Below are 14,316 nucleotides of genomic sequence, written 5' to 3'. Positions count from 1 at the left end.
TTACATTATGATTACCAACAGATTTCGTTTCATTCGATATACTTATACATTGATTGTTTAAATTTAACGTAATACATTTAATTATCCAATTGGAAAAGCTTTCAACTGTTCGTCATATTTCACCAACCAGGGAGAAACTTCTCAATTGTTAGCTCGTTAAAGTTTTATCTTTACTCCTATAATTATATCCATATCTCACGAATGACTGTTTTTCATGAAAGTGCAACGACCCATCGTTCTAAGCATTTTTAAATAGTAAACTAATTGAACGACTTATTTATAAGCGAATATTAATAATAAATTAAGATGAGATTCTGTTAGAATAAGTAAGACTTCATTTTGTTTAACTTATAAATATCTTTTTGCTTTTAGTAAATACGTCAATTTAAATCTTCTAAATATCATACGAAAAGAAAATTCGATAAAAAAGATGCTTTACCTCAGGAATTAAAAAAATAGTTAAAAAATTGTTTTAAGAATAAATTATAATTGCAAAATAAATTAATCTCAGATACTAGAATCTACTTAAGAAACAATAGCTATAATAGTATGCATATAAAATTAGATTCTACGATACATTGTACGTAAAAATAAATATATGTAATAACAAAGGATAGTTTAGTAGATATCATGTAAATCGTTACATTAGTTTGTATCTAATAATTATTTTATTTTTTGCAAAAATATGTAAAATTTGTGTTTGTGCACACGTGCGCGCATTATTGTATAAATAAATTGTGTTGTTTGAACAGTTTTACCTATATCTTTTTATTTTCATTTTCATTTTAGATACATTATTAAAGTACAATAATTTCTAAAAATCACATAGCTACAACTTCTTTTATATTGTACACAATATACAACGTTAGATAATTACATACATAATTTACTAAAAAAATATCACACTGCCAATTGATTCTAAGTAACGAAGTAGTATTATTGCTAAAATTCAAATTTCTTTTTCAATATCATTTGAAACTTGAAAAAGTGCTACTGACATTATAAATATTTCCGATATTTATTGCATTTCTTTATTTGAATTCGTGTAATATGTAGTTTTAATTAAGGGGGCTCGCAATCGAACTATTCATATAGAAAACTGTACAATTTTATGAAACATTTTCTCTGAAATTAATGTAGTAATACCAATGAAATTTGAATCACGTACTCTGTTATTTTTAATACATTAATAAATTTAATTGCTAATAGTTCTAAATGAATCGAATACTCGGTTCTTTATATACCTTTTAGCAAAAAGGTTACATGATTTTTAGTATATCGTTTAAAAACTGATAAATTATCATTTTTGTTCTTCGAATGTAGACGTTATTTTCGAAATTCCGTCATTCAATACGTTCATTACCTTCGTAAGAATCAGTACTAAAAATATGATTAAGAGAAAAATGTTTTTCTGATAAGCGACGATAATTCATTTGTTGAGAAACTTTGCCTAGAACCAGCAAAATGTACAAAAATTATGCAATAATTAGATGGAACTAGGATAAGAAACGCAGGAAGAAAAATAACAAAAATTTATCAGCAGTCAAGAAAAAGAAAATTGGAATATATATTCCAAGAACAGGAGAAAGATGATCCTGCTTATGGAGTAGAAATTCATTAAAAGAATATAGATTTTTTCCCACTTTTTCTTTAACCTTATTTCTAGTGTACAAAATTGCACTATATTTTAACACAACCTGCAGAAATATCTATACGTATATTACGAATCTGTAATAAAAAAAAGATTTTTTTTACATTTTTTGGTTACGAGTCCCCTTAAATAAAAAAATATCATTCTGTACATGTTAGATATTTTATTTAGATCAAGAGAACGACTCTGTTTCAAAGAATAAATGTAAGTAAGATATTGATGTTTGTTTAACATAGTAAATATGATATTGATGTTTATTTAACATGTCATAAAGAAGGATACCTATATTTATGAGATAACCTAATATTTTATTAAAGGCTTCACGTTACCTCTTCCATTCAAGCTATTCTAAATTTTGATATGTTACATGTTAAATTCTTTTTTTAATCTCAGACCTAAATAAAAATTGGTCTCATGAAACTGTTTGATGGAAGATTTGACTCAAGACTAGAATATAGCAAAAGCAATCTTGTACCTTACGAATATGGAAACGAACAGTATATTATCGACGCTAATCATCTATATATACATGTATACTTAGTTTTGTAAAGCACAGCCTCTTTTTCATTATCTTAGCCGTTCTGTTGTCTAAACATTCTAAATCGTTTCTGCACAAAGGGATATTGTCTATCCCTTACACTTAAAATTACGTATAATTACTTTTTTGGTATTTACCAATATAAATACATATATCACATTGTCGATTATCAGCCATGTTGAAGAAGAATATATTTACTGTAAATCATTGGTCGCAATCGGCACGAATCATAAATTTAATATTTGCGGAAGATTAAATACATTTTGTATTCCACCTAGACTCAAGAGATTGTTTAACATATTAATTGTTTGAAAAGAAACTTTATGAATGTGAAAATATAGGAAACAGTTTCAAGAATTCTTGGATTTTAAAATTGATCGTTCCTCTAAATCTGGAATAATAAAAGTAGTTAGTCATTGGTTAGATGTATCGAATTACATATATAGAAATTACTTAGATCCAATTTGTACACGTATATGATATTACAGAGAAACCACATACGGTTCAAATTTTATTTGAAAAAACATTTTGAAAACGTACATGGCGCTTGCGACGCTAACGGAACATAACGCAGATATTTCTGCATATTCATATAACTGTTAATTCTTTCTCGCTTTGTCCTTTGATATTCGTAATTTCAGGACTGTTCCATGGTTGAATTTCAGTACTGCCAAAAATAATAAAAATTAAATTTCCTAGAATATAAATAGCAGCAGACAAGTAGAATACTATATTCCACTGGGTCACATCTTTCTGCAAAGAAACAAATTAAGAAAAAAATTAAATTAGCATACGTAGTTATCGGTGAAAAATGTCACAGTTAAGATAAAATTGCTTCGACTTAACTACCTCGTCGTTTGCGATTATGCCGCAGACTATTGGTGCGATTATTGCAATTATAGATGCTATACAATTTGTAATGGACATCAACGTGCCAGCGAAATTTGGACTTATGTCGATATGATTAATTTGAAATCCGGATAGAGATCCAGCATTTAAACCTACAGCTATCACAAGGATAGTTGTAGCCACGGTGGCATCGTGCACCGACATCGTACCAAGGCAAATCAAAGCTATCGCTGGTCCCCAGTGTGCAATCGTATTGCAAACTTTTCGAATTACTCCTCTTGAGATATTCTTCTTTAAAGCATAATCAGCTAACCAGCATGTTGGAAAGCTTAGTATCCACATCGTTAAATAAGGGAGCGCCGATACCCAACCATTCTGAAAAATCGAGATATCTATTTTAATGTAACAATTTCACATTCTGTTAAATATCAACGATACGTTACGAAAATGTTTTATAATTTTACCAATCATATGGCAAATACATAATATCGAAAGTTTACTTCACGTGATGTCGTAAATTAAAAAGAATTCAAGAACATCGTAAACTTCGATAACACAATAGGGCATAGTGAGGAATATTTATCAACATGAGTATTCTTATCTCGATACGATTGTTCATGATGTAGTGTATAATTTACTACCGAAGATGTTATCGACCTTTATGTGTGTGATTATCAGAAAAAAAAGCTAACAGCAATCAGTAGCAGCGAAAAATTGAGCATACTATTTATCTATTAACTATTATCGTTAAATGAAATAAAAATTACAGTCATGTATGTGTACGCTGAACAATATCTTGAAGAAAATGAACCAAATTTCAATTGACATTCGATTGATAATTTCCCTAAACGTAATGAATTATTCCCGAAGAAGACAGTGAAGAAAATGAAGAAAATACTGATAATCTTACCGTTAATCCTACTACAGTGAGTTTGCATGCGTAACACAATTGCAAAATTTTAAAAGACCGTTCGTACAATACGACATTTCTACAACACATGTAAGAAAATTGGAAGAAACCCTTGTATGGTACACAACACAGTTTTGCCATAACACGGTTTTTACATAATAGAAAGATCGTTCTATTTTGCGATGTGGCATACATGTCAAATTTCAATTTTAATGTTTCAGTGTTTAATATTTGTTCGAAAGGTTTAAGTAGCGATAAAACAGTTTTGAAAAAATAAAATTAATTTTTTAAGAATTAATTTCTAATTAAATTCTTAAAAAATCCTCAAAAAATTAAGATTTTAGTAGATAATTTTATTTATTAAAGTATTATATTATTACGCACCTCCTCCAACTTAAATTCTAAAATATTGTTCATGTAAATTGGTAGTTCCGTGATAAGAGTCCAAAAGCCCCAATTTTGTCCACAATGTACAATTATAAGAGCCCACACCGGTACTGAGGTGAATATAGCTTTCCATGGTGTTTTCAACGCCTTTGGAGAATCACAAACATACATAAAATATACATCAATGATCCATAATTTATAATATTAATGTCCATGTTCGATAAAATAGCTTAAAATATGTTATATTTGATAAAATAAATATGCGAATTGACTAATTATTCTACTGTTTGATGTTTAAAAAATAAATTTTTAATCGGTATATACATGTGTACTTTCAAAGCAAAATTGCACAAAACATAGGTAGTGTTTTTATAAAAATGACATTTATTTTAGTGTCTATGCATCGTTTATCGTCGCTTACATACGACAATACAACGTATTAACTTTATCACAGATTTTTCTTCTAATGGACATTTCCGCCAAAAATATGTACATATTCATAGATCATACGATAACGTTGATGTCTAAATAATTTTGCAAATGCATATTATGTTTTATGGTTTTTATGTTAACGAAAGGAAAGTTTTCAATTGATCGATTGATATATACGGGTGTATGTATACATATACATACATGTATATGTGTTTACATCTAGTAGATTATATCATAAAATATGATTTCCAGATACATGTTGGGTAATCATTGTATTGTTTCATTGCATCGTTTTCCTCACAGCATCATGTTACATGGACACCTAATAATGTTTAGAGTACGTAGTGACGTAGTATTAATATATATTAATGTCCTAACGTAGGATAATATATGTCACTGAAACATATATATGCGTCATTGAAATAACATTCACAAATATAAGAGGAAAGTTTATTCATGTGGAAAATCTAATGCAAACGTTATACTAATCTGTAAATTAAAAAATGACTTGTCAATACTGATGACGTTAAATCTATAATTCTCTTGAAATATGTTTCGAGTATTATACGCACGATAAAGGGAAAGTACCTACGTACAGCAAGGTAAACCTTTCGATTTTATTATAGAGAGAAATAAAATGTAAAACAGGATATATATCTACTAGACGTAAGAAGGAAAAGTACAAACAATGTCGTTAGAAAATATAAGTATCACTGGGAAGAAAATATTTTTACCGTTTTGTTATCTGATTTTTCTTTATCCCCAGGAGTTTTTAAGCTATCTTCTATATATCGCCTTTCTTTCACCGATATCCCCGAGTGCTTAGAAGGACTGTCTGAACCAAAAATGAAAAATACAATGGCCCAAATTATTGCTAAAACACCAAACGTATAAAAGATAGATGGCCAGCCAACACTTGAAGCTGCTAATTCTCCAGAAATTGGAAAACAAATCACGGTCCCAAATTGTGCCCCAGCGTAAGCAAGCGTACCTAAAATAAATATACCTACTATATTATGATATACATAAATGTGGAATTTCAGTTAATAGCAACAACGTACTTGACAAAATACGACTTATAATAAAATGTTTATTGGATTGTTCGTACTAGAAAATGCACAGCGAAATTTAAGAAAAAATTAGAGGATTAATAATTTACTTTAAATTATTTTCCTTAATACGGATCTAAACATGTATAATACGATGTGTTCGTTAGACTTCAACGATATAACTAAATTTGACTTTTAGTTTATCGCCAATATTAAATTTGAACAATTCTGTGCAAACAAGTACAAATCAGGTATTTTATGAGCGTCGTTAAATCGGTTCAAATAAAAATTTATCTGTGTCGAGGACATTGAATGGGAATATTATCGACAAGTTTGTTTATTTAAGGATTGTCGATTAAAAAAGCAAGTATTTTTCTATGTTAAGTTAGTTAAATTAAATAAATTAATATTGTACACCAATATCGATCAATGTAAATGATTTTAAACGAGAAGTACGTAATATTAGAAATCCGCATGTTTATAGCGCTTCCTCAATGTTCCGTATTTTTGTAAACAAATATCGTAAAGTATAGAGTAGTAAAGTTCAAATTTAATCTAATAACCTTGCGATTGTGCTATCAGGAGTAATTCACTTGAAAACACTTTCTGAGTTATTTCCAATAAGTAACATACACTAATAATATAATCAAGGGCAACGCGTTTTAAAAATGATCATCTATCATGGCATACGATGTATTTCTTTCTCTGTAATAACGAAAATTGAAAAAAGATAAAACATTTTTGTATCGTATAGTAAGTGGTAGATTGCGAATTTTACAACTATTTTGATGAATATTAACTGGATTAGGATAGCATTATTTAGCACGAATCGGTACAATTTGACGAGTTTATAAATTAATAAATACTGCAAACTTAGATAAAAATACGAAACAATGTCATTATAAAAATGTTGAATCAGCAGTAATAGAAAGATTAAAAGCAAAATAACCGAATAATTATTAAAGTTATTATACAGGTATCTTAAAAATGTATTACATAAAGAAGGTTAACAATTCGAATTCTGGACGTATACGGCCAATTATATATTTATTGCACGTGTCAAAATAGAGGTCATGAACATTGACCATTCAAGGATATGTATTGAGTATTCAAGGATTATCCTTCATCACTTGTTCTTTAGTGTGTAGTATGCGTATTACAGCATAGTTGATTAAGGAAATATAGGAAGGTCAGGAACCTTCGACTGACACAAAATAAGCTTACGCGATAGAATCGATCAATGTAATGACACATTCTAGGTCATATGCGATATACAAAATGTTTCGCGTAACTAGGATAATCTATACTATATTATATTCAATCCAATAATATTTGTTGAATTTAAGAGTCACAGAATAATTTCAAAATTAATGTTCGTTTTTCCAAATACCTTCTTAACAAGTATAAAGTATTTGCCAGTTTATATTTATATGACATTTTCATTTAATTCTTATTCGCAAAATCTTCTACCGCAACTTGGTGTTATTAAAAATCTGAGACACCCTGTATATTCGCTATTTATTGCTTTTATTAATCGGAAAGTTCTACTATTCTTCATTTTTTCTTACCTCCGCTTACTCGATCCTACTTAATTCGCTTTTTTATAGCTGACATTTCAATGGTTAGGATGCACAACACATACGTATCAACTATCTGTAATTCATAAAAATTCCTGGTAATTATACAGAAAAGGGCACACTTCGTCAATTTCAATGACCTTAAAATATGTTGTCAAGATCAACATTTTGAATATCTGTTTCCTATACACGTTACCGCTGTTCGGCTATAGTTTCTAGGTGATATTCGCAAAAAACTTTGATACAATTTATGTTACGATTACGCTTCATTCTGAAGTAAGCGGACACATTTTTATATAATCCAAAATTCAAAATTCTAAATCCATCGATGAGAGAGACAACCATTTTTAATATCGTGTAAATAAATATTGTGTAAACAAGGGTTATGGAGCGGCTGAAGTAGTACCAGCCGACAGTAGGCAATCGGCAATGCAAGCGTGAAATTGTTTTCAACGAATCTATTGATTGATACATAAAATGTTGCACTATACTGCTCGTATATACTAAAAGATTAGAGTCAACAGATGGTATATACATATAGTGTTCTATATGCAAGTACCAAATTCCTAAATAACCCGCGAGTCAAATTTTCGATAGACCAAATTATATCACGTCCAAGTAATATTATATGCATAACAAATTCGCAATTATCCTTACTTAAGATGTGGTAGTCTGTCTGATAGTTCTGTGAAAGATATCAATAAAACAGTTCTCACCAAGTCGTGCTCGTTCGGATGGCGGTGCCCACTTAGAAAGCAGAGTCTGTATACACGGTAAAAGACAACTCTGACACAGTCCCATGCCTACTCTACAAATACAAACACCAATGTAACTCCCATAATGAGCAACGGTCGGTGTCAAAATGTTTAAGATTCCGCAAAGCAGTACTCCAATACTGAGTAATTTTTGTGCGCTCCATACTGTAGCTATGTAGCCACTTGGTATTTGCATTATCGTGTAGCCCCAGAAGAAAGAAGAGAGGATCAGTGACTGCTCCGTCGATGTCCAATTGTAGACCTAATTACAACAGTCGAACATGAAACAATCGTTTTACAACAATGGTATGAAATAAAATTAACGTTATAAAATATGCGCGTAATTCCAATTTGAAAGATAGAATAACGATGCCTTGGAAAACTAATTGACTTATAATTAGTACAATTAGTATTATATTATGCTAATCTTAATTATAGAATTTCAATTTTTATTATATATACATAGTATATCGTTTTCACTACTAGGAAGATAACGTTAATTCTATTACATGATAAAGATACAATTTGTTTGACGAGCAACAGAAACAGTATATTGTACTGCGTAAATCATTCTACATACAAAGAGGACATATAAAGAGGAGTCTTCTTTTATCCAGTTTTGTTTTAATCGGCTCTCACCTTCACCGGCCATATATTTTCGTTGCGAAACATAAGGGCATAAATAAGAAAACTTTGCAAAAAAAAGTTCGAGAAAAGGAACGAATATTGTATTTTTCTTAATTTAAGTTTGCTTTAATTTCAAAAGAAAAACGCTAAGATTGTAAAGGATTTAAAACACATTTTGCATCTATCTTGAATTTAAGATTACATACAGAAAAAAAGACTACATAAAATATAAAACTTATTTTCAGCAAAACTCGTTCACTCTATATTTATTATGCTTATTTAATAATATAATACAAAGGGTGTTATTAAATCTTCAATTTCTTGGAGAATTTATCGTTGCATAATAGTATCCTATGTATGATTTGTATTAGACATTTTATTACTTTTTGAGATTATATACAGCCGGAACCATATACATGTATATACGTATGTATAAGCTCATTTAATATAGACGTATGATTTGCTGGACTCTTCTTGTTTCCCTTTTCAAAAAACAACATCATTACGTTATATCTCATGTAATTCTTTTCAAGAAAGTATTTTATAACGGATTAAGTGATTCATTCTATGCTATATATGTACATCTAGGACGTTTATAATGTTATATAATGTACGAACGAATAGCAGTCCGAAGGCTACTGAATTTATCTCGATATTTTTCTAATGCCATAAAAATAATTATAGCAAATTGTATTTATTATAGTATAAATATTATATTTATTTTCATGACTCACTGATTATTGTAAAAATTACTGATATTTATTTTGTATGAAAAATTTGGAAAATTTTAATCAAATCGATCAAATAATTATAAGATATTGTTTACACAACTGCTTTCTATATCTACTCACTGTTTCTATATATTTTTCAACAACGATATTTTTTGTGTGATCATCACAAAGATCACGTTTTAACGTTGCACAAGACTAAAGGAATATGTATAATATAAACGCGTATTCTTCCTTTTATGACTGAATGATATAAGATTTTAAAGTAATATAACTAAATACTTAGAATAAATTATATTATCGGCACGTATTGCTCAGATTTAAATAAGATCCAAGTATTTTATAAAATATATCTAATACATATCAACATTCAGATACAAGTTTTCAATATTCTCAATATTCTCAATACTCTCGATATTCTTTAAACATTCGTTTATGTAAGAGATTACTCTTATCAGATTTATATAACTAGTAAGGAAACGTATTTGGATTTCATAAACTCTTCGCTCTTCGTAAATTCAACGTTAATCGTGTGGCAATAATGCCGATTATCTTAACAAAAGTCTGCCTTAAACAAAATAGACTACTTCCAATCATGGTTCTAAAAGGATACTAAATTTTAGAATAAATGAATATTTTATAAAGTGCAATTATAACATATTTTATACACTACTGTGTAATAACTATCACAAGATCCTAACTTTACTAACTTTATAAACTTAATACAAATTCTATAGCCACGTACACATACATAATTTACCTCGAATGCATGATCAATGCTTTGATTATTCTGTGTCATTGCAACAATAGCTACCGACATGCTCACTCGAAGACAATATCCAATTACCATTCCAAAAAACTGTAAAAAAACTTGCAGGTGTCTGACGCCGAGTCCACCTGCAAAAATTCAATATTGTATGTTCTAAGATTATAGATAATATATCTATATATATATGTATGTTTCGAAAATTTATGTTTATTTTGTTATATCCATGATTTCTTGGATGCAGTCTAAACAAAGGAGAATCGTCTTTTGGACTCGACAGATCGGAACGCTCAGCGCAGTTAATTAATTCGAAATTAAAAAATTAAATCACATATATTCGTTTTATAGGCTGCATGTACATATTGTACATAGGTACATAAGTACATCGTACATATGACATGTATCTCCTTCACTATAGTAAAAGATAAATCTCTCTATCTTTGATCTAACTGGAATTAATGATATCAAAGCTTGATAACTTGAAACTATCACAGCTATTTTTTATGCTATTTATTACAAACACCTGTTTTTGTAACAAATAATTGATACATAAGTAAGTTCATAAAACATGTGTTATTATCGTATTACTAATCTGTTATTTTATAAACGTAAAACAAAACCATCCTCAAATGCGTAATCGATATTCCTAATTGCGTAGATATAATATTTCTAATAAAATTGACTTCATACATCATACATATCTGTATGAAAAGATTAATTTTTTACATTTATTATGTTATACACAGTGACGGCTCGTGGATTTTATACTTACTACTGGTCTTGATTTTACACGTACTACATGCACATGTAACCATAAACAGTCTCAAATTATTATTAAATCAGCTCGACGATGTTTTTTAGCTACAAACATATCGATAACCCTGGTATTGTATATAAATCACCTTTTCTTTCTTTGGTTGTCTGAACGATAGTCAAATTAGAAGTAGCCCTTTTCAGTGTTTTAATTTAAATTTTTTCCTCAAAAGATCGCGTAGAACATAGCTGTCTTCTTAACCGAGAATTGTCGAAATTCATATTTAAGGATTGATATACTCGCGTATTAAATTATGATTCGAATTACATTAATACAACGAATAAAAAAGAACTTTTTAAATATTCACATCAAAGATAGCGAGTGAGACGCGCGACACTGACTACAGCACAAAACAAAATATCTTGAACAAAGAAAAGATTAGTGAGAATGTGAGGGAAGATATTAACGATAATAACGACTATAGTATACATTGAACAGTGATAGGGTTTCCTTTAGCCTAGAAGCGATTTTCAATTGCTGTGGCCGTATCTGGCAGTGAGTCACGAAGAAATAACAACGGAAAGCAAAAGTTACAATATCAACGATTTCCGAAATATTTTATTTCGTGCTGCAGCACGATAATACGTATTTAGTAACCGCTCCTATCCATACATTATTACAGATTTTCTATGGTAATTTAATAATTTGGCAATATTTTACACTATACTTTACACGTCCACCATTGAAAACCATTTACAGGATTGAAGAATGCAGATTCAGAATACAAATTTTCATTCAAATATTAATTTCATTTGTTATCTTTATGTTAAACTTTCTGTATTGTATGTTTTAGGGCAGATAATCAAAAATAATTTTATCACTTCATCTTAACGAAAACAGTAAGAAATATTCTTAAGTAACGATTATATGTATATACATGTGTATTTAAGATTTAATTCAAACGATTTTATGCGGTATAATATAATCGACGTATATATATAAAAATTTAATTCAATAGTATAAGCTTGATTTACTATAAGTGATTAAAAAGTCGCTTATATCCTACAAATTCCTGCTCGATTTACTTGGTAATAGACTTATATATAGGTGTATAGTCTTAAGAAACTAAATATGTTGTGTGTAACAAGAAGATGTCGATTTAATCATAAAAGAAATAAACAATAAAAAAATCGTAATATTGTTGATGCATACTGGTCTCACTAATCTCTCTGATTTCTCTAATCTCATCCAAACATGAAAAACTTAAACGATAATATCAGTTGTTAAAAAAACAAGATTAATAAAAGAATTGATAAACGCTTAAATTACATAAAAAACGTCATAGATAAAACAGATATTTAACATTGAATGTACCGACCGTTTTCTGTACATATAAAATTTTGTTGATAAAGATTATTTCAAGCTATTTTTTTACGACTATATATCTATAATATGTAAAAAAAATTTAATTCTAGTTTTTTTCTAAGATTATTTAAATGGTGAACATTTCGTAGATCATTTTGTAAACTGTAAACGATAAAATTAGATCTCTATCCCTTTGTTCTTACTAATCTACTAGCTACAACTGTCTGGAAACGGCAAATAAAGTACGAAAAATGTAAATTCAGAGTAAATAGATTTAAGGCGCTTCCTTTAAAAATAGCTGTTTAGTCAAAAGCTATTGGCGCATATATAAAAAGATTTGAAATGAAAGAAATGAAATTTATGTAACTAGATGATATTATTTATTTAACGCAAAAATTCCATTCAACTAGCAATTAATTTTAAAATATATGGAATATTTTAGTTTTGTCATCACCACCGCTTTTATCGCTAAACATATTTATTCTATTACAAAACACTAAACTATATACACGAAATTACAAACTATCGATATCAGAATAATTATTAAGTTAATGAAATACAGTTACTCGCGTAACTAATCAAACACTTTTTAAAACAGAATAACTTTTTTAAAAGTGGACCAAATGACTTGCTTTAAAAAAAAAATTGCTATTGATCGGAATCGTGAAAAAAAGTAAAGGTCGCTTTTTACGACTTTCTTATCTACGCTCGTTATGAGAATTTTAATTTTCAACACGTTTTGAAGATTTATGTCAGTCATGTATGTGTATATATATTTATTTATTTATTATATATATTCTAGATACATATGCTGAAAATTATATCAAAATTATTAAATACGGAACGATTAAGACAGAAACAAGCGACAGGTATCGAAAGATGTAAGAATCTTTAGATTTTAGACCGAAAATCGTGAAACACTGGGTTTTTCACTCTTAATCGTTTATAACTCATAAAAACGTTAAGCAATTTCGATGAAATTTTCAACGTGTGTATAACTGACATAAATCTACAAAACATATTGTTTCATTTCTTTCCGATTTTCATTACAAACTCAGATAAGAACTGCAAATTTTTTAAAAGTATTTTACACGTCATCTAGTAAACTAATCCGTTTACTTCTCAAAAAAACTCAAATCATTTGGTCGAGTTTTAAAAAAGTTCTGTTTAAAGGGTATTTGATTACCGATCTTATGCAAGTAACGATATTAAATATTATTTACGACTTGAATTGTTATTCCATAACATGAATTGATAAAGTATCATTGAAATTAGGCATTATTAAATGTACTCTTTAAAAATATTATAATTCGTAATTGTCCAAACATTAGAAATATCTCAAGGTTCGGCTGTAAATCAAAACTATATATATTTACCACAAATTGTCGTTGACCCTTTTTCTGTATTTTCTGCAGGTTCCTCGTTCTCCATAGCTGTAATTTCTGGTACTATCAAACACAGACTGTTCAAATTCTAATCTTACTAGATGATTATTCACCATACTTATATCATACATGTCTACTCCCCGCCCACTGACATGCAGCCTCTCCTTTTCCTTACACTTCTATCCCACTTCTTTGCAATTAGTTTACAATGTTTGCTTCACCAGACTTCGAAAGAACATTGAACGTGTTTCAATGAACAAATGTAAAGATAATTATCAATTAGTCTCTTACACTTGGCAGGTGATAACAATCACAGCATTATACTGATTAAAGAATTTAGAAAATGCCATTTTTCTTCGAAGTACTAATTAATGATAAACTAATACAACAAGAATTAATGTGTTCCTCTTCAAAAACAAATAAAATAGATAACAATATACAAGTCAATGAACTACTCTTTTATTTTAGTAATATGACGCATATTAATAAAATAATTTTCATTATGTCAGTATACCCTAATACTATACAAAATGACATTGTTAT

The 14,316-nt window shown here is 28.9% G+C and overlaps 1 protein-coding gene across 3 annotated transcripts; it reads right to left on the bottom strand.

Moving 5' to 3' along the window:
* Positions 1-750: 750 nt before the first annotated feature.
* Positions 751-13,909, bottom strand: LOC138182987 (putative inorganic phosphate cotransporter). Of its 3 annotated transcripts, none has more exons than XM_069119480.1 (8): positions 13,765-13,909; positions 10,249-10,400; positions 8,110-8,410; positions 5,502-5,758; positions 4,333-4,482; positions 3,039-3,413; positions 2,730-2,942; positions 751-2,580 (listed from the first exon to the last, which is right to left on the bottom strand). In XM_069119480.1, exons 1-7 carry the CDS (start codon positions 13,817-13,819, stop codon positions 2,778-2,780), a joined length of 1,455 nt encoding a protein of 484 aa, XP_068975581.1. In that variant the 5' UTR covers positions 13,820-13,909; the 3' UTR covers positions 751-2,580; positions 2,730-2,777. The 3 variants fall into 3 exon arrangements, with proteins under 3 accessions (XP_068975581.1, XP_068975582.1, XP_068975583.1); XM_069119481.1 differs by having other exon boundaries at positions 10,264-10,400; positions 13,765-13,898; XM_069119482.1 differs by lacking the exon at positions 10,249-10,400 and having other exon boundaries at positions 13,765-13,868.
* Positions 13,910-14,316: the final 407 nt, after the last annotated feature.

Source organism: Bombus flavifrons, chromosome 9 (assembly GCF_040668555.2).
Source record: "Bombus flavifrons isolate JBK064 chromosome 9, iyBomFlav1_principal, whole genome shotgun sequence".
NCBI lineage: Eukaryota > Metazoa > Arthropoda > Insecta > Hymenoptera > Apidae > Bombus > Bombus flavifrons.
The sequence above is the reverse complement of the archived record's forward strand: the minus strand, read 5'-3'. Positions and strand labels throughout refer to the sequence as shown.